The sequence below is a fragment of the Papio anubis genome, chromosome 14, assembly GCF_008728515.1.
Source record: "Papio anubis isolate 15944 chromosome 14, Panubis1.0, whole genome shotgun sequence".
Classification (NCBI taxonomy): domain Eukaryota; kingdom Metazoa; phylum Chordata; class Mammalia; order Primates; family Cercopithecidae; genus Papio; species Papio anubis.
Window position 1 is genome coordinate 73,327,837 of NC_044989.1, and position 21,065 is coordinate 73,348,901.

General features: G+C 50.7%; 1 protein-coding gene across 23 annotated transcripts in view; it reads right to left on the reverse strand.

Moving 5' to 3' along the window:
- The window catches only part of SFXN5 (sideroflexin 5), a 135,156-nt gene that overhangs the window by 22,652 nt on the left and 91,439 nt on the right, over positions 1-21,065 (reverse strand). For 12 of the 23 annotated variants that reach the window (XM_031655268.1, XM_031655269.1, XM_031655263.1 and 9 more), the window contains 2 exons: positions 9,697-9,812; positions 6,676-6,761 (listed from right to left, as the gene is read on the reverse strand). The exons of 5 other annotated variants lie outside the window; for them this stretch is intronic. In XM_031655268.1, coding sequence (XP_031511128.1) covers positions 6,676-6,761; positions 9,697-9,812 — 202 coding nt within the window. Of the gene's footprint in view, positions 1-6,675; positions 6,762-9,031; positions 9,617-9,696; positions 9,813-17,670; positions 20,925-21,065 lie in introns of those variants that run through there. 6 more of the 23 variants (XM_017947631.3, XM_017947630.3, XM_031655270.1 and 3 more) reach the window with 3 other exon arrangements.

Genomic DNA, 21,065 nt, shown 5'->3' on the forward strand with positions numbered 1-21,065 from the left:
CCTGTTCCTGGGGAGACACATAGGAAGGTAAGATTGCTCTCGAGGGCAGTACATAATTAAACAGCAAAGAAACCAGAGTAGGTGCCAAGTTCAGGGGAGACGACAAAGCACATAAATATGGGCACGCACCAGCCAGGAGGGGGTGATCCTCCTCTATGTGTGAGAACAGAAGACACCGCACTGGCCACCTTCAACCCAAGGGCAACTTCAACCCAAGGGCAACAGAGGGGCAGTGACTCATCCAAGGCCAAGTCTGCAGGAGGCTGGCAGAGCTGCTGCCTGGACCCGACTCCCCGAGGGTGCTGTCAACCCAGCTGGTCCCCTTTGCCAGCTTCATCACCAACACAACACAGCTGGCACCCTCTCCCCATGGCTGGCTTCGAAGCTGGTTTCCTGGGCATGGGAGGGGGCATGATAAACCTTCCTCCAGGGTCCAGGCTCCCCAGACAGCGTGGGGATATACCAGCTGGCCAATGTGCCTGCACTGTGTTCATCGGAGCTTCCTGTTGTGCTTAATACACTAGGCCCTTCAGCGGGGACCACAGCATTCCACCTGGGGAGGCCTGGGATGACTAGACTATTTGCCAGCGGGTGTTGGGCAAGCACTAAGTCTGACCTCAGTAACTGTCAGCCTCCGCGTGACAGGCTCCTGATGTGAAGTGGAAATAATCCAGGGTCTTGTCCACTGCCCCCAGCAGGGCTGACAGTGGCCACAGGCAGGTAAGGGGCCCTCCGAGGGGCAGAGCCCCAATGTGGGGGGCAGTAAACCCCATATACCCTCACCTCTTGAGACAAGAATCCCAACAGCAGCTGGCCCCGAGAAGACAGCAAAATTGGGAGTAGTTTTCAAAAGTTAAAGTGCATCAGATGGGCTGGGCAGCTGCTTAAAAATGCAAATGCCCAAGGGCTGCTTACAACCATGAAAGCCTGATTCAGTGGGCACTGGACCTGGAAATGTGCATTTTAATCAACCCTCCATGAGTGTAAAGTGGTGATCCCAGACCACACTTCTGACAAACCCTGGCCTTGGATGTTCCTGCTCAGGTATTAATAAAGATGCCATTACTTGCAAATCCTATGCTAGCAAAGCGGTCAGCCCTGGCCTGGCACGCAGTAAGTGCTCAGAAATTACGTGTCATTATTGCTGTTGTTATTGCTCATGTTACCTGCAGGAAGGTAGGATCCTCGTAGCCCACCTGTCCTCCAGCCATTGCCACTGGCCCAGACCGCAAGGTTTGTCCAGCTGCTAAATTTGGCCTGAATTAAGCTATTGGAAAGGGGAGTTTCCACAGGATTGACCAGCAGGACCAAGGTGCCTAAATCAAGCTCAAACCCCTCTGATCCTCCAATGCCCATCCAGCATCTCCATCCTCTCTCTCTACTCCATGGTAGTCCATGCTACTCCATGCTAGCCTGAGTAAGGCTGAGAGGGCCCTGAGATGAACTTCTCAAGCAAGACGAGGAGGAGCGGGGGACACAAGTCTTATTCTCCAAGCTTCATACAGGGCCCGGAGCCCCCGCTTGGAGGAGGCTGTGGAAGGATGGGGCTGCCCTCCTGTTCCAGTGGCAGTGACTAGAGGGTGTGGAGTCCCTGCAAGCACAGCCCCGAGGGTCCCTGCCCACAGCCCTGAGAGCAGTGAAGGGTGAGAAAAAGAGAGAAGCTCCCCTGCTGGCAGGTGAACAGCAGGCCATGGGCTCAGTCCTCGGGACCTGCTGGTGGGGACACTGGACAGACCCTCTTCCTGTGGGGCTGTGACCAAGGCTCCTCTCAGGGTGGCTGGCTGAAGTACTCAGTAGGAAAGAGGTCCAAGAAGCCCCAGGCCTGGGCTCCCAGCTCAGGAAGGAGGTAGGCCTGAGGCTGAAACAGGAGCCTCAGAAGCCCCAGCCCAGAGCAGGCCAGAGAGCGAACACAGCAGGCCACGGGGAGGGGAGGGGGGAGGAAAATGGCAAGGAGGGATGGGAAAGGCAGCTGGGAGAGTTAAGATATGCAGATGGAGAGATGTGCGAATGCCTGGGAGAACGAAAAGACCCGGAGCCCAGGGAGTAAAGGAAGCTGGGGGAGCGGACTCAGGGCTGTGGCCTGGACCCGGAGCCAACTCAGACTCAGCCTGGTGCCTCTGCTGGCCCTTCATTCCAGTGCCAGGGAGGCTGGGCTGGGGCTGACCCAGCTAGAGCCCTCCTGATCCAGCACAGGAACCTGCGATCCCAGCCCTGGGCCTAGCTTCCTCCTCAGCATGGTTGGTGCTGCAGGAAGGGTGTCAAGTGTGAACCCCTGGAGCACTCAGGGGAGCTGGAGGGTGGTGGAGAGGGAGGGATGGCACCCAGTGTACTGCACTCCCCAGAGGCAGCCCAGTGCTCTGGGCTGGGGATGGAAGCTCCTCTGCTTCTGACTTGAGATTCTTTACCTTTCCGTCTCAGAGTCAAGGCCAACTGAGCACGCTGAGCTCCCACCTTTCTCTTCCCAGCAGGAAGCCCAGGGACCTTGGCTCCCAGAGTATCAACTGAGGCCAGAGGCGAAGCAAGGCAGGTCCCAGCCACGGCCGCCACACAACAGCTTGTCCCCCCATTGCTGTGCATTCCTTCAGCACTTGGAGCACAGTTTTAGTTTGCACTCCATTAATTTGCACATAGGCTGCTTTGTAAGTGTTCTTTTGTCTTTTTTCCTTGGCTGTCCCGACTCCCTCACCCAACAGGGGCTCCCCAAGGGTGGGGGCTGCCTTCCTCTTCAGCCTCCTCAGCGGAAGCCCTGCACTAGTGCCCCTGCACCCAAAGGCGGGGTGCTCTTCCTGCAAAGAGCCGAAGAGCTGCTGGATGGTGCAAAATGCAAAGCCCCAACAAACAAGGTGATGAAGGGGCAGTGTCCTCATTTTCCAGGTGGGAAACTGAGGCTGAGGGAGGCTCCACAACCACATCAGACTGGCAGAAAGAGGTGGAGCAGGAACCTAGATTTTGTTTTCCTACCAGAGCCTCAGCTCACTCTGCCACATTGCTCTGTCTCTCCTATCACACAGTCCCTGCACTTCCAGAGTACATGTGAGATTGGCAAGCCTCCAAGGTCACACACTGGGTCTTAATTCATCTTCATCTTCTTGGGGGACCCTGGGCTGAACTTTTGTTTTCCCCAGGGACCCTCCAAGGAACTCCAGGGAAGGATCAATGAAACATGAGGCTGCCAGGAGCACCAAACTCTGACCTCTTATCATCTTATCAGAGGGGCTCCTTTGGAGGCTGAAATGTGAGAGTATGTGGCACCCCAGACACTAGGGAGGTCCCAGGCTGGGCAGGTTCAGACCCAGAATAATCACCCCACTTCCCATGGATAGGAAGCGGCAAAGGGAAGGGCGTGGTCTCTGGCTAGGGCTCCACCCCCAGGCCTGTGCCCACGGACCTAACTGAGGACAGGCATTTTTGTTTTCCTGCCCAAATATTGCATTTCCCAAGACCACCCTGGCCTGCCACACCCCCTGATCCTGTGCCTAAAGCTGGACATCCAGAGGAGCACATCAGTGGAGGAACACACAAGCGGCTGGACAGCAAGACATCGAGGGGAGCATGCTGGCAGAAGGGCACACGGACAGATGCTGGCAGGCCACCAACTGGCAGAACGACGCGGAGTTTGGCTGGGGCAGTCAGAGGACAGCCTGGGCCACCAAGCAGCCCGACTCCAGGGGAAAACCAATCTCCCTTCTGGCTCCCCAGTCTGCTGAGAGCTACTTCCACTCAATGAAACCTTGCACTCAATCTCCAAGCCCACGTGTGACCCAATTCTTTCAGTACACCAAGGCAAGAAACCCCGGGATACAGAAAGCCCTCTGTCCTCACGATACTGGGGCTTCAGCTGTACATTCACCCCTAGACACTGCGGTGGGGTCGGAGCCCCACAGCCTCCCCATCGTCTGTATGCTCCCCTAGAGGTTTGAGCAGCAGGGCCCTGAAGAAGTGAGCCACACCCCCATCACACTCCCTTTGAGGGGGACAAGGGAACTTTTCCTGTTTCACCATGACTCCCAAAGCCAAGTTTAAGTCCCCAAGTTAATGGGACACTAACCATCATTCCACTTTCTGCAAACATCTCTGCCAACTGGGAAGGCATCGCAGAGCATGTTTTCCCCCAAATTCTTGCAGAAGGACAGGTCCCTGGATGAGCATGGCTGACCCAGCTTCACACCCCACCCCCGCCTTCTTGTAGTTCTCAGGATAGCTGTAGGATGTGTTGGGAATGCAACATCTTGAGATAAGGAGGGCTTGTCTGGGACAGCCTGGGCTCATGTTCCCACCTCTTCTGGAACAGGATGTCCTGCAACACTTTAGCACAGCAAGCTGATGTCCCCAGGGTGGAAACCCCAGGGTGGAGTGCTCCCAGGCTCCCTCAGTTGCAGTGTGATGTGGTACGCGGGTGGAGGAGACTCCATCCTCCCTGGGCAGCTTTCTCGAGCCGTGGGGCACCAGCTTGCCTTGAGTGGTAGGCGTCCATTGTCCCCGAGGCCTATCTGTGAGTAATAAAGTTGCTTCGCTTGACTCGTGCAAGTGTTCTACCTCACTGGACTTGTGGTGCAAGTAACAGAGTAAGCGCTGCTCACTGAACCTGCTTCAGAATTCCAAGGTTCAGGACTCAGTCGTCTCAAGGACAGAAGAACCACCTTCCTCACCTGCCCTGCTGGCTCCCTGTATGTACTTGCAGTCACTGGTATTCAGGGGCAACCTCAGTTCACGAAGGGGCTATGTATACGAGAGTCAGGGGCACGAAAGAGCCTGCCCTGTTTATTTTTGTCTGTTGCAAACTTTCATACCACGCGAATTTTCTTAATCCCAGCGCTCACCATACTATGCCCATGCTCAGGTACCCCCAGAGCCTCCGCCCTCTTCTAGGGTGAGAGAGGGATCATCTCAGCTGGGCACACAGGACCCCTCCTCAGCTGGCCCCATGAGCACACTTCACTATGGCCAGGCTGGACACCTTAGTGTCCACACCACAGGCCTACACCCTGCCCAGAAAGCCCGCCCTTCCACAAAAATTCTATCCTGCTCTCTGGGTCGGCCACAGCCCCTCTCTGGGGACCAGCCCTCCTTGCTGCCAGTCCCACGGTGCTCCCTCTTCTCAAGGTCACCTTGGCCAAGTTCACACACTGCCTGCTCTCACCTGCAGCTGACCTGGGTAACGGGTCTTGCCCATCACCTTTATAAACACACAGGCTTCCTGAGATCAGACCCCAAATCTACTCTTCCCATTTCCACACAGGGCAGGGCTCAAACACAGGATTGTAGGTTGTGACCTGAAGATGTAAGAGGCAGCCAGTGTGGTTTGAAGAGACTAAGATTTGCAGCTGCACTCCTGAGCCACCACTGGCTCTGCTATTTCCTAGTACGTGACCGTAAGTGGATGATATAGCCTGTCTTTGCCTTCCTCTCCTCAGCTGTAGAATGAGGATATTATACATACCTTATTGTGCTGTCCTGAAGGGAAATGAGAGGATTCATTCACTCACTCATTCATCCTTTCAACAAACACTTACTGAGCATCTACTCTGTGGCAGGAACTGTGCTAGATGCTGGGCAGGGCAGTGAACAAAAAGATGGACGTGCCTCATGGAGATGACCTTCTAGTAGAGCAGACAGAAAATGCACAACTAGAGGAACAATCTCAGATATGGATAAGGGCTGTAAGAAAAATAAAGGACTCAAGGGAAAGGAAATAGTGAGAAATGGTGACTTCTGATGGGGTGGTCAGGGAAGGCCTCTTTGAGGAGGCGGCATTCGGGCAGAAACCTGACAGAGACGACTTCGATATACAAGTGCTTAATAAATGTCACTTGTTATTATAATTCATACTGTGGGAGTAAGAAAGTCCCCAAACAGGGAAGAATCCTTTGCCCCATAACCCCAGATGGAGTATCCCCTATCCCCGTCCTTACACCACATGCCCCCAATTCCAGCTGCTGTCCTGAGGTGTCCCCATGGGGTAGGGTCTCCTCGCTGTCAACTGACAAGCCACGGGTCTGTACCTCCAGGCTCCCTCCACCTAGGGGACCCTCCCCTGCCCCTTGCCTTCTCCCAGGGCCTGCCCTCTCCAGGCAGCCTTCCAGTCCGCCCCTTCAGTTTCGCACTCACTCATTCATTAATAGAATCACTCCACTACTGTTATTATGCTCCCTCATTTCTTTACAGTCATGACAGATATGAGTGCTTAGAACATCCCTCTGAGGGAGGCAGGAGGCTATTACTATTTGTATTTTACAAGCAGAGAAACTGAGGCTCAGTAAGGTGGTGATTTGCCCCACAGCAGATGCCTACCCGAATCTAGTCTTCCTACCTGAATCCTCAGACTCTGCCTTCACAAATGGTCCTGCACTATTCACTGAGATCATGTGAGCATATGTGTGCGCACACACCCCCCAGAACTGCCAGCTCCTCAGGGGAGGGCCAGCGCTGTCATCCTGGTATCCCTTGCGGCACCTAGCCCAGGGTCCTGCATAGTGAAAGTCCAAGAATTCTCACAGAGTGATTCCGTGGCACTACCTGGAGAGTCCAAGACGGAGCAAGACACCTTCCACCCTCTACACAAACTGGGGCAGGCTTCCTGCCGCCCCCTCATCCCGTGCCTGGGCCAGCTGGTTCCCCCTCCTTCTCCTCCTCCTCCCCCACAGTGGCCTCTCCATGCTGGCTGCCCCAACTCACTTCTCCAGCATGGACATGACGATCGGGGGTAGCACCAGGATGGGCATGGGCAGGACCACTCGCGTCAGCGCCGTCTCCAGCAGGGCCTGAGGGGCAGGCAGAGGCTGTGGTAAGAGGGGCCTGACGGCCGGGGATGGGACAGCACACCCACCCTAGGTGTGTGCCACCACAACACACGTGTGTCTGAGTGGCATTATTCATGGGATTGCTCAGGAAGCTGCATTCCACACAACAAAAAACACTGGTTTCCTTTTTTCTTTCTTTCTTTATTTTTTTTAGACAGAGTCTTGCTCTGTCTCCCAGGCTGGAGTGCAGTGGTGTGAACTCAGCTCACTTTAACCTCCACTTCCAAGTTCAAGTGATTCTCCTGTCTCAGCCTCCTGAGTAGCTGGGATTACAGGTGCACACTACCAAGCCTGGCTAATTTTTGTATTTTTAGTAGGGAAGGGATGGGGTTTCGTCTTGTTGGCCAGGCTGGTCTCAAACTCCTGACCTCAGGTGATCTGCCTGCCTCAGCATCCCAAAGTACTGAGATTACAGGTGTGAGCCACCGTGCCCGGCTTCCACTGTTCTTCTTACCACACACATTTGAGAAGAGCAGATTCCCACCACCTGCCACACGTGGGGAACACCCAGGCAGCCCCAGGAAAGGGCAGTGCTCAGGGAGGTGGTCGAGTACCCTGGGGATGGTGGGCACAGCCTCACATACTGTGTGCATAGGGGCTGGGGAGCAGCTCTAAAAGCAAGGCCGGCACACACAGCTGGGGCCTGTTGAGCCAGTAGGGCTCATGGAGCCAAAGGAGGACTGAGCTTCTGGAATTTACCATTTTTGTTGTTGGTGTTTTTTGTTTGTTTGTTTTTGAGACAGGGTCTTGCTCTGTTGTCCAGGCTGGAGTGCAGTGGCGTGATCTCAGCTCACTGCAACCTCCGCCTCCTGGGTTCAAGCAATTCTCCAGCCTTAGCCTCCTGAGTAGCTGGGATTACAGGCGCACTCCACCACACCCAGCTAATTTTTGCATTTTTTAGTCGAGATGCGGTTTTGCCATGTTGGCCAGGCTAGTTTCAAACTCCTGACCTCAGGTCATCCGCCCACCTCAGCCTCCAAAATGCTGGGATTACAGGTGTGAGACACAGCACCCAGCCTCCTTTTTGTTTTCTGTTTTTTTTTTTTAAATCTCTTAAAGACAAAGATTTGCAAGATCTTGTGTCTCTTGGCTCTGGATGAGTCTTTCTCAGTGACAAGAGGTTGGTTCTATAAGGGAGGTATGCTTCAGTAGGGCATCTGCAGAGTTTCCCTGAGGATCTGCCTGGGGCCTTGCTCTAGGGGCTCCCAAGGGATTCCTGGGGTAGGAGTGTCCCTGGCCACAGCACAGCTCAGTGGCAATTCTGAGCTCCGACAGCCACTGTGGTGAGTTCCTTTAACCCCACAAGCTCCGGTCCTCAGAAGGGGCTCCAGGAGCGGCTCACAGCCCACAGATGCCTGGAGTCCTTCCCCAGACAGCAAAGAACTAAGCAAGCCAGGCTGAAGGGAGCTCAGGCCGCTTGGGTTTCCTTGCTGTGTAACACTGAGAGGAGTTATCATGGCTGTCCTCCCTCAGGGGGGTTGGGGAAAAAGAAAAAGGCTGGGATAGGAAGTTGGGGAGAGGTGGGAAACTGAGGCTAAATCCACTCTCATGATGGGCTCAGGGCTGAACATTTCTCCCATGGAACCTGGGCTCTTCATGGTCAGCCTCAGGAAGGCCTGGGAGAGGCCCCTCCAGTCTCCGGAACAGGTATGGGAATGACACGAGGCTCCAGTGCCAGTGCAGGGAGCAGAGGATGCAATGTAGGCATGACACCCCCAACCCCTTGCCCTAAAAACCTTGGAGGGGCACTGACTTGGAGAGAGCTCTTCCTAGACCAAAGTCTGATTGAGAAGACCATATGACTGGGGTAAGGCTTGAGGCCCTCATGGGAGCTCATGAGGACAGTGGCTGGAACAGGGATGCATGCTCGACTACCTCATGGCTCCCCCCTAGCACCCACCCTGCCCCATGCCCAGCACAGAAGCCAGAGCCCAGGGGGCAGCAAGAGGAGCCACTAACCACCATCAGGACAAAGGCTGGGAAAGCAGAGGGAGATGTACACATGGACTGCGTTTTCTTTTTTTTTTTCTTTGAGATGGAGTTTCACTCTTTCACCCAGGCTGGAATGCAGTGGCGTGATCTCGGCTGCAACTTCTACCCTCCGGGTTCAAGCAATTCTCCTGCCTGTGCCTCCTGAGTAGCTGAGATTATAGGTGCCCGCCACCACGCCCGGCTAATTTTTGCATTTTTAGCAGAGACAGGGTTTTGCCATGTTGGCCAGGGTGGTCTCGAACTCCTGACCTCAGGCGATCCACCCACTATGGCCTCACAAAGTGCTAGAATTACAGACGTGAGCTACCGTGACCAGCCCGTGTTTTCATTTTTTAAACTGCAATTGCTAGAGTGGCTGAGCCTATGAAACCAGGGGTGAAAGAAGGTCTTGTAACAAAATATCCTCCAAACCTCTGCAAGCCTCAAATCCCTCGACCTCACGCACGGCACTCACTCCCAGGTGAGCTCTCACCTGCAGAAGTGCCTATTAACCCAGAACCACAAACCACTGGCCTCCCAAGCTTTCCTTGGCTTACTCAAGAGGATGTGAAGGCCTGGGAGGCAGGGCCCTGGGCAGAGGGAGGGGGAAGAGAGCTCTGAGGGAGTCTCCTCTGCCCTCACCAATTAACACCTCCTCTGGGTGAGACAAGCTAGAAGCTGGGTCCTGAGGGGCTGCAACAAGAGACGGGGACTTTTCACGGCAGCAAGGCCATGTCCAGGGGAACAGGCAGGAGGCCAGAGGCCCAGACTCATGCAGATTGGAGGTGGCGGCAGGGTGAGAAGAGACATCAAGAGGCCAAAACAAGCGTACTCCGGATAGAAGCCTGTGGAAGACACACGCTAAGGGAAAACCACTCCCCTCCCTGTTGCTGGCCTCCCCAACCCTGCAAGCCCCCAGACCCACGTGTCTGGCTGCGATCTTGGAGGAGCCCACGAGGTTGCCATCGCTGTCCAGGACATCAATCCCTTCCTCCAGCTCCCCATACCGCATCAGGACCACGTTGCAGATATTGGCACTGGCTGCAGAGAGAGGGGATGCAGAGAGCAGGATGAGGAGGAAGATGGCATTCCACCTGGAGGGAGGTCACTGCGCTCCTCCCTCCCCAAGCCATGGGGCTCTGTGTTCAAATGCATGGGCAAAGCTTGGGGAAGGGGTGGTTCTGTTGTCCACCTGCCTATCAGCCTGCTGAGGGATCTGGGGGACCTTGGGAACCTGGTAAGCAGAAGTAGAAAAGAACAGGTATTAGGGAGGACACCCGTTCTGCCTCAGAAAGCGGCCACTTACCGAGGGATTGCTATCCTCCCCTCCAGGGCAGACTGTCTAGGCAGGCAAAGTGGGTGTCCATCTAGGAGGGCTCTCTGGCCTGAAGTTGCATCCCCCCTGACCCCGAGAGGCTGATGTTCCACCATCACTGGGGCCCTTGGGCTGCCCCATCCTCTTGAACTGCCTGTCTCACATCCAGCCCCTCCAGTCTCTGAGTGAATCAAGTTCTCAGAAATTTGCCTCCCTGACAGCAGGTGCCAGAGAGGCAGAAACCTCAGTGTTCACCCAGCACCACCCCCTCATCATATGGATGGAACACTGAGGCTCAGAGAAGAGTGACTTATCTGAGGTCACACAGCAGAGTGGGACAGAGCAGAAAGGCTACAGTGCCTCTGCCTCTGAATACCCAGCGGGACAGGAGGGTTGGGGGGGGCGCGGCGGGCTGAGTTAAAGGCAGACCTTCTCCATTCTTGCTTCCTATGGTTGAGTTCCTGCCTTTGGCTAGGCCCCTCCACCATCTGAGATCTTGGGGACCTGGGCTGAGGGGAGGGTTCCCAGCTCCTTAGTGAAGCACTGGTTGGTGAAGTCTGGGGCCACCAGACGAGCTCAGGGATCCTCTCTCTGCTCCCCCAGTCTGGAACTCACACGACGGGCCAGGCCCCGTGGCCCGGTGCAGTGTGGGTATTGACCCCGCCTGAACTCTCCCAGCCCTGCTTCAGGATGGAAGTGGGGGGACCTGGGAGGGGTGGGCAGGTGGGGAGTGGGGGGTGACAAATGCAGAGTCTGCCTGCTTCACTCCTCCCCCCAAAGCGCCTTGCTGTGTTTAAAGTTTTAATTTTTGCTAATTAATGTCAATTAATTTTGTATAATGAGTGTTTAATTTTGGGGAGTGTGTGAGCCTGGGAGCGACTGCAGTTCTGGGCTGTGAACGCTGATTAGCATCAACACCTGCTGCTTCCCCCTCCCTCCAGTGGGGGGGGCACCAGGGTTTGGGGAGCTGGAGGGTGGTGGGGCCTAGTGGGCAGGCGGAGTGGGAGGGAGACCACAGATGCTCCTGGGGCCTGAGCCAACAAGCGGTCCAGGGTGCTCACAGCTGGGGCACAGGGTTCTGTGGGTGACGTGTGGCTTGAGACCCCGGGGGCCTCAGTCGCCTGTTTTGTTAAAATGGGGAGGTGGAATAAACAGGGGAAGACCGAGAGGCTCTGCAGTCTTTGGAGAAGAAAAGCAGGAGACCAAATACAGTTCTAAAATGTATTTAGAGCACACACGCCATCTTCGAGTATCTCTTCTGCTACCACCGACACTCAGCGCAGTGGGAACCATGGGCAGTCCCTCTGCGTCCCGGGCTCTCCTGCCCCACAACAGGCATGCTCACCTGCCCTAAAGAGCCGCTGTCTGCCAGGGGCGGTTTTGTGGGGCATTTGGCCATGTCTGGGGGCATTTTCAGTGACTGAGATCTAGGGGTCGGGGGTTGCTGCAGGCATCTGAGTGGAGAGAGGCCAGGGGTGCTGCTAAACATCCCACAAGGCACAGGACAGTCCCCTCACCAAAGGATCATCTGGCCCCCAAATATGTCAACATTGCTGACATTCAGAAACCCTCGTTTTCACCATAGGCAGCGACAGACAGAATTAGGAAGCTGAATCCAAGGTAAAGGAGATCTGGTTAGCAGGGCATGACCAGGAGGGGTTGGGAGCCTGGGTTTGGGGCCATCGGGCTTGGGTTCCAATTCTGGCTCCATATCTCTCCCCCCTCAGCCCCAGGAGCCCAGGGCTCAGGGCCCAGAAGGGTCCCCCAGGGTAGCCTTGGGAAGCAGCCACCTGGCCTCTGTGTTAGTGGCACGCCCTCTAGTGGCCTTAGGGAGGCTATGCATCCCCCATGCCCTTGGGGCTGCCAGGCTCTCGGTTCCCAGGAGACCTGAGAAAACCATGGAGAGGATAGTGTGGTTTTCTGCCCTGAAAGGCATCAATCCCAGCCCTCTGAGGAAGCTGTCCACCATACCACCACCGCCGCCACTCCCGGAAAGGCAAAGATACAGGAATGTGGTCCAGGAGATGAGCATCCTGCTAAGGTCGGGAGCTACCAGCTCACTCTGGGGACTTGAGCCATTGCCACCCCGACCCCACCTCGGCTTCTCCTGGCATAAAAGGAGGGGCAGAATTTAAGGTCTCCACAGGATTTCTGGGTGCTGGCTGAGCTCACACAAAATGTCAGCCTCTGCACCTGTGCCCATGCCAAGTCAGGGGAAGCTGGGGACAGCTGAAACATCTCTAGCCCCGATTTTGTGTGTGTATGCACAGGGGAGACAAAGAAAAGAGAGAGTGTGGATCTGGAGGTGGTGGTGGACCAGCCCTGACTCACAATGGCATCTCACTCCCTCCTTGTAATCTCCAAACATTAAACATGGGGCGAGCAGGACAGCTTTGGTTCAAACATAAAACCACTGAGATGAAAGATGAAGCATGAAAGGAAGTGAAAACCCAGCCTCCTTCCCCTCATCCAGCCCCTCCAGGACACTTCTGAAGCTGCCTGGATGGAAAAAAGACAGAGAAAACCCTAAAAGTCATCTCAGAATGATGGTACTCCCCCAGGCTCCTCCCTTGAAACAGGCAATTCTTACAGCCTACATAGATGGCACATGACCTACAATCTCTTCTGTTGACTGTGTGCATTGGTTGGCCTTTATTGAGCACCTACCGTATGCACAGGCTACCAGCCATCCATGCCCTTAAGCAATGGGAATGCCAGCCTGTTATAGTGATTTCATTTCCATAAGCTCATCCCGAACTTTGAATTCTGCCATATCCTTTTCAAACTGTCCCTGATCCTTCCCATCCCACTCCTGGCAAGTCCAGCTCCTGTGACAGGGACACTGAGAGCCTAAGCAAATGATAGAGAGAGAGACAGAGAGAGAAAGAGAGAGAGAAAAAAGAAAAAACAGAGACAGAGAGAGAACGAGAGCACGCACAACCCTGGGGCACGGGTCTCCTCTCCAACACAACAGCAAGATCTACTATTGATGGTATCAGCAGGTTCATTAAGCAGCCTGTTAGTGATGATGTTAAGGAAGCTGGCACATTTTCAACTCAGATTGACACCATTCAAGACTCAGGCATAACTGATGTTTGAGCAGCAATGTAGGAGATGTCAAGGAATAAGAGAGAGAAAGAGAAGGAGAGAGAAAGACACTGCTTCTTGATGATGGCAAGCTCAGTGTTAAGTCCTGAAGAGAATTTGCTCTTGCCTGCTGCAGATGTTCTCACATCCGACCCATTGCGATGCAAAATCATGCAGATTGTGAAAAGCTAATGAAGCACCCAGTGTAAAAGGGGCAGTGTGGGGAGGAAGAAAGAGCAGTAGACAGAAAGACAAATGTGCAAGAAAGTTCTCCAAAAGATCACAGGGGAGCCTGCCCCCTGAACTAGGGCAGGAATAGACAAGCAGATCAATGCAGTGCACTAGTCCTGTAACACACCCATCTGTCGGGGAAATTAATTGGTGGTAAAGCAATTCTATCAACTCACAGGGAAAGGACTATCAGTAGCAATGGGCTACTGATTTGGGGAAAATAAACTACATAACTCCTCAATTCTACAATGCACTTTCCCATATTTTAATGTTTTAAAAACCATGATGTGCCTTACAATGAAAGTCGGCAGAGAAGGGAACCTTACCTGCTACTCAACACAATTGCCTGTACGTGTGTGAATTCAGCCATGTGTAGAGGTACCCATTCATTCAAGTGTCACCTCAGCTGACCACAGCAATCCATACAGAATTTGAACTTAAACTTAGATTCCTAATTGTTGCCTAAAACATCTTTCTAAAACTTACACTATAATGGAGCACGGACATGAAAAGTTATTGTACATGCAGAAGATCGTCTGCCAGATACCAGGCAATGCAATTAAAGACAGTAGAAATTGCCAAACCATAGATAGCTACCCTAAAGAAATGCTTGCCCATATGCACAAAGAGACATTTACAAGGATGTTAATTATAGCACTGTTTGTAAGAGCAAATAATTAGAAACAACCTAAATGTCCACCATTAGGGAACTCACATGGGAAGATCTCCAAAACAAACTGTCATGTGAAAAAAGCTACTGACTATGCACATGATGATTTACTGTATGTAAAGCCCTGTAATTGGCATATGCACATACATGTGTGCAGAAATCCACAGGTGATGTTTTGGAAGGTTCACAGCTCACAGAGTGGTCTGCTTGGGGAAAGGAATTCAATTTGAGAATCAGGGGTTGTTGAAAGACTTCCACTTTTTACACCAGAATTTTTCTATAATATTTAAATTTTTACAGTGAGAATATAATCATGTTTCATTTACCCAAAAAGTAAAAAAAAAGAAAGAAAGAAAAAAAAAACCTGCCAAACTTCTTGAAGATCACACAAATTTTAAAGCCAGCAGGGATTGACGTAACCTAGTCATGGGTCCACACTTAGGTACCTACGACATGTCGGCTTCCTAAAGAAGCTGATTAATTTCAGGAATATTTTTTCTTCAAGTAACGAACAAATATGAGACACAAGTATAACCAAATCAGAAATGCAAACAAAAATTCCCAATATTCTTTTATATGCTTTGAAATTATACCATTCATCTTAAACGGGCTAAAGGAGTCGAGATTAGAAACAGGACTACAAAAAGCAGTGGTGGCCACGATGCTGTGTTTAAAAACCAATGCCCAAAAAAGAACAAGAAAATGTGAAGGAGGCTTAGACTCCAACTCTGTGGTACTAAAGAAAGTGACTTGTATTGAATGTGTAAGTGAATGCTTGCTTATTCCTTCCAATGGACACTAACTATAGTTCTCTTCTCTTCTAAGAGGCTATTATGTTAATACCTCTTATAACTCAGGCATCTTAGAAACGCAGCATTCAAGATTGATTTAGAAACTATACTATAAGAAATGGGGACCTGGGAAGTGATATTTATTACATATGATAAACAAAGGGCTACTAATCTTAAGTTATGGAGGGTCATAGTGACTGACTCCTAAGAGCTATTCTACCCCCCAGAGATTAGTCCAAACTAATAGTAATAATCTTCCCACAGGCAGTGACTGATCGAGGAAGAGGCATGTGACCCGATTTCAGACAACCAGGAATGTCTGCTGGGGACTTCTGGGGAAGGTCTCCTCCCATCTAAGAAGGGGTGGGAGGCAGGCAGAGCCTCTTGTCCTCTGGACACTGGGTCCAGATGTGATGCTTGGAGCTGCTGCCACCGTCTTCCACAAGCCTGAGATGAAGCCCACCGGGAGGCCAGCAGAGCAGCACTGGGGGAAGCACCCTGGATGCCCCACCTGACACTCGCCCTTTGTAAAGTAATAGACTCCCTTATTATTTAAACCCTCAACACAAACTGTTGGTGCTAATTTCAGCCAAAAAATCCATACGATGTATAAGAGCTTTAACAATTATTAAGAAAAATATATGGTGATCAAAATCATAGAAAAATATATGAGTAGGCAATTCATAAAAGACTGAAAAACTAAAAAACATGAACCCAATCTTACTAATAATCAAGGTTAGGTTTCTAGATGTGAGGGAAAAAAATCTGCAGGAGTTCCTCATAGGTTTTGGAGGCTAAACCTCATTGGTTAAAGGGTTTACAAATAGCTATTCCCAGCCTGTGACTTGTTTTTCTCACAACATGGTGTCTTCTGTCATATAGTTTAATACGTAGTCAGATAAAGAATTCTTCCTGGTAGATACATTTTGTGTTGTTAAGAAACTCTAGGCAGGGCACGTGCCTCACGCCTGTAATCCCAGCACTTTGGGAGGCCGATGTGAGTGGATCACTTGAGGTCAGGAGTTCGAGACCAGCCTGCCCAACATGGAGAAACCCCATCTCTACTAAAAACACAAAAATTAGTCGGGTGTGGTAGCGCATATCTGTAGTCACAGCTACTCAGGAGGCTTGAACCAGGAGGCGGAGACTGCAGTGAGCCAAGATTGCACCACTGCACTCCAGCCTGGGCAACAGAGAGAGACTCTGCTTCAAAAAAAAAAAAAAAGGAAAAAGAAACTCTACCCATACTCCAGTGTTCATCTATATTTTCTTCCAAAGGTTTTAATTTACTTTTCACATTTAGGCGTTTAATCTATCTTGAATTTGTGGATGGTATGAAATAAGGATATCCTCTTGCTCTCTCTTCTATTTGGAAACCCAAACGTCCAATAAAGTTAAGAAAAGTTTCCCAACCATACTGGGAACTGGAAAAATGCAAATTAAAATGAGAAATAAACCAGTTCAGATGAACAAATTTTATTCTTTTTTTCAGATGTAGTCTCACTGTGTCACCCGGGCTCGAGTGCATTAGCACAATCTTGGCTCACCGCAACCTCTGCCTCCCGGGTTCAAGCGATTCTCCTGCCTCAGTATCCCAAGTAGCTGCAATTACAGGTACCCACCACCATGCCCAGCTAATTTTTGTATTTTTAGTAGAGATGGGTATTCACCATGTTGGCTAAGCTGGTCTTGAACTCCTGACCTCAGGTGATCCACCCGCTTCAACCTCTCAAAGTGCTGGGATTACAGGTGTGAGCCACCACGTCCAGCCCAGATGTACACAAATTTTAAGAGATCGATAATATCAAATATTGAAGAGGATGTAGGGAAACAAAAATTCATACCCTGCAGGCTGAGTAAATGCCCGTATGCCCATCTGGCAATATTTAATAAAGCTAGAAACATGCATACCCTCTAATGTGTCCATTCCATGTCTGGCTACACACCCTAGCCTGGAGATTCCCAGCACCGGCTGCACAAGTGAAACCAAAGCTGAGGCAGGGTCCAGATCTGTTTTGTTTTAATTCCCCAGGTGATTATAATACAGAGGAAGGTTTGAAAACTTTTGCCCAGGAGAAACTCTTACTCATGTGCACATGAGCTGTTTAGAGCACAAGGTTGTTTAGAGCAGGACTGTATAATAATGAGAGACTGGAAACAACTTAAATGTCCCCAATTAATCACCTGTGGATGGCCACAGAGTACAAATGCCTATGGCAGCTGAAATGAATGTATATGTATTAACATAAATACATTTCAAAACCACAACGAAAGGCAAGTTTCAAAAGGATATGTACAGTATAGTACAGTTAAAAAAATTCATGAACAATACAATTGATGGCTTATGATACATGCACATATGCTAAAATATAAAACCTAAATGGTAAGCATACACTAACTCCAGGTCGGTGCCTTCTGTGGGGACAGAAAGAAACCAGAATCAAGAAGGCGGAGGGTTTTGAGTGTATCTAACGTTCTCTTTCTCTATTTCTTCAATTTTCTATGTTAATAGAAAAATTTCATAATTAAAAAAACAGGCCGAGTGCACTGGCTCATGCCTGTAATCCCAGCACTTTGAGAGGCTGAGGCGGGTGGATCACCTGAGGTCAGGAGTTCAAGACCAGCCTGGCCAACATGGTGAAACCCCATCTCTACTAAAAATACAAAAATTTGAACATCTAATCACCTCTTACCCCCAATACAAAAATCACCCATAATCCTAGCTACTCAGGAGGCCAAAACAGAAGAATCTGCCTCCCAGGAGGCAGAGGTTGCAGTGAGCCGAGATCATGCCACTGAACTCCAGTCTGGGTGACAGAGCAAGACTCTGTCTATAAATAAATAAATAAATAATAAATAAATAAATAAATAAATAGAAAATAGCCATGGAACAAAGTATTGTGGCCACTAAGGAGAAGTTAGAATTTTATGACTGCCATGGAAAGACATCTAAAATTGACTGTGAGGTTAAAAAGCAGTTTACAGAATAGTGTATATATATATATGAACCCATTTGTATTAAATTACATTTATATAAACATATTTACACTATATATAGATATAATGGGCAGAGATTCATATGCTTTTAGATGTTAACTTGAATTTGGAGGGATATACACTAAATGACTCTGGAGAGAGAAGTAGGATTGCTTATTCTATTATGTATTATCAGAAAGAAATAGAGCCATTTGCATTAAAACAAACAAACAAACGAGCACTCTAGTAGCAAGCATGAAACTTCAGTTGCTATTTTGGCTCAAGACTGATGCTGGACTAAGTACTTCCAGATTCTACTTCCTCATCTGCAAGAAGTGGGAGGTAACGCTGGCCTCCCCTCCCCTCTTCTCTCTTCTCTCCTCCCTCCCCGTCTTCCTTCCTTCCACCGTTGTGGGCAACACAATGATTCAAATGGTGTAAAAGGGGAAATAATAAAAAGTAAATCTCCTTCCCAACCCTAAGCTTCACCCCCTCCCCAGAGGCAACCATTGTAGCCAGGTTCTCACGTCCCTGCCCGGGGAAGGTTTATGCATTGAAAATATACATGTAGGCATATTACCACTTTTACACACTCACACATACTCTCTCCCTCACACTCGAATCACAGCAGAACACAACCCCTCTGCCTTTAAGACAGTGATGATTATCAAATAAGGATGCATGCCCTCATATTTGCTCGATTTCACAAAAATCCCCATTATTCCATCTGAGAGGCAGTGTTAAGTAAGCAGCACAAATTTTAAGTAGCTTGAGAATTTGGGGAGAGTTTCACAACCCATATTGAGGTGTCACCGACTCAGGACCGGGAATTTCTGGACTGAAAAATCAGCCTGTAAGTCTAGGTGCAGGCTGACTCGGAAGTTTGGAATCTCTTAATATGATTCCTGCTAACACATCCATCTTTTAAAAAAAAGCCCCTTTTTATCACAGCTGCCTCTTAGCTTGAGATTCTTCAATGGTTCCCCGTCAACCAAAGATAAAGCTCAAACCCCGAGCTAACACTCATAGCGCCAACATGCCCTCCTCTGTTCCCCAGCAGGCCAGCCCAGCCTAGCCAGGCCCCCTGCTCCCTTCTGCATTCCCCTCCTGCATAGCCCCTCCCTCCCTCCGCATTACACTTCCCCACTTTCTCTGCCTCTGGGCGTCTCTACCTTCTGGATTTCAGGAATTATAAAACCCTGGAACTGGAAGGCCATTTACGCAACAAGCACTTATGGAGCACCTACTGTATGCCAGCTCCCGAGCAAGCTGCTTGGAAACAGGTGCCTTGGTCACATGCAAGTGCCCCTCACAGCTTCTGAGGCCTGTCTGCTGATCAGACACTTTCCTCAAATCCAGGGGTCAGGCAGTTCATTTCAATAACAGGCTCTCAGTTTTTTCAGAAGATCCTGTCACTCTTGTGGCGTTACCACTTATCAGAGCTACTCTTGACGTGTACAGCCAGAATTAAACAGACTCCTTTGTTCTTGGTGTTCTATCTTTAGTAATGCAGCTGAAATCTGAGTGAGCATCATCAGAGGCACATGCCACACCAGGGACCCATTCTGAGCACACGGCCCACGAGACCCCTGGGTCTCTGTCTTGAGAACTTCAGCCAAGTCAGGTCTTGGCACCCTATCACTTGTGCACCTACGTTTTTTGAACAGCAAGACTTACATCAAACCTTGTGAGATCTCATCGGCCCACCTCGACAGATCTTTTTAGATCCTGGTGCTCTTGCCCATGAATTCACAATCCCTGCCAGGTTGGTGTCCCTGTTTCTTGAATGTGAGCCACAGGCCTCCTCCATCCAAGGCAGTCAAAATAACTGAAGGGAATGAAACTGAAAACAGAGCCCTGGGACACTAGACACTTCCCTCTGGCTGCCTTGGACCCACTGCCTGTGTCCTCTTGGGGCCTGACACACACCAGGGGCCCATGCCAGTTCTGAGGCTGCCACCGATTCCAGCACCCAGCCCAGCCCAGCCTTCCACGGCTCCTCAAAATCCACACCACCACGCCCACATATTCCCTTGATAACATGATTTAATTATCCCGCCCCTTTTTTCAACAAACACCCTTTCCCTACATAATTCAGTTCATATTAAATTCCTAAAATCGCAGAGGTGATGGAAGGTGATTGAGAGAGATTATCGAATGGGTTTCATCCTCTATAAAACTTTATTGCCCTTATCACCGGAACTTTTGTGGTTTTTTTGTGCCATTTGAACATCTAACCACCTCTTACCCCCAAAGAACAAGTTCCCTGATGGCAGGAATGTGCCACCCCTGATTGGGGCAGGAGGAACAGAGTGGAGCTGGAAGAGGATCAACATTTAAGAGGTGCTCATGCTACACTGGGAAATTGACATGTTTAATCCCCATGAAAACTTTGCTTAGAGATACTAGTATCCCGTTTTATAGATGGGGCCACCATGGCCTGGAAAGGTTGGATAATCTGCCCAGGATGATCTGGAAAGGGGTGAGCTCATTGGTCATTCGCCCTAGGCCGGCTGACTAAGAGTGGACCACAGTGATGGTAAAAATGTATATAAGAAAACAGAGCACTCAAAACCAACTTTAAAAAGTGGAAAATGTCCAGAATAAATATCCAGGTAGCTACAGAATCTGGCCACCACTGTCATCAAGGTGAGGTTCTGCTGCGAGAGCCTCATCTCAAACCTTTTGTGCCAAAGCACTCGTTTGATCATTGAATAAACCCACATTGAGCACCGACTGTGTGCCAGGCACCGAGAGGGCTGAGGGTGGTGGTGGATGAGATCCAGTCCCTGTCTTGGGGCACTCACTGTCTAATGGGGGAGGCAGGCTTGGAAACAACATGGGCAGTCCCCAGATAGACATCGGCACACACGGGTAGCTGCCGTCTAACCCTGGCTGGGATTCCCAGTGAGGGCTTCCAGAGGAGATGGTGTTTGAGCCAACTCACAAAGGCCTGGCAGTCGACGGAGGGCAGAGAATGGCTTGAGGTAGTGGGAAGAGCAGGTATCCAGACATCAGGGCCACATGCAAAGGCCCAGGGCTCAGCAAGAGGGAGGAGAGGAGGATGGCAGGATTCTCCAGGGCTGCAGTGGGGCACAGGAGAGGCAAGAGCAGGGCAGGTCAAAGAAGGGACTCCTGGCATCCAGAGGTGCCTGAAGGGCGTGGATGCCACATGAAGCACCATTGACCTTGATGGAGGGACCTTGATGTCACAGGGCCCAGGA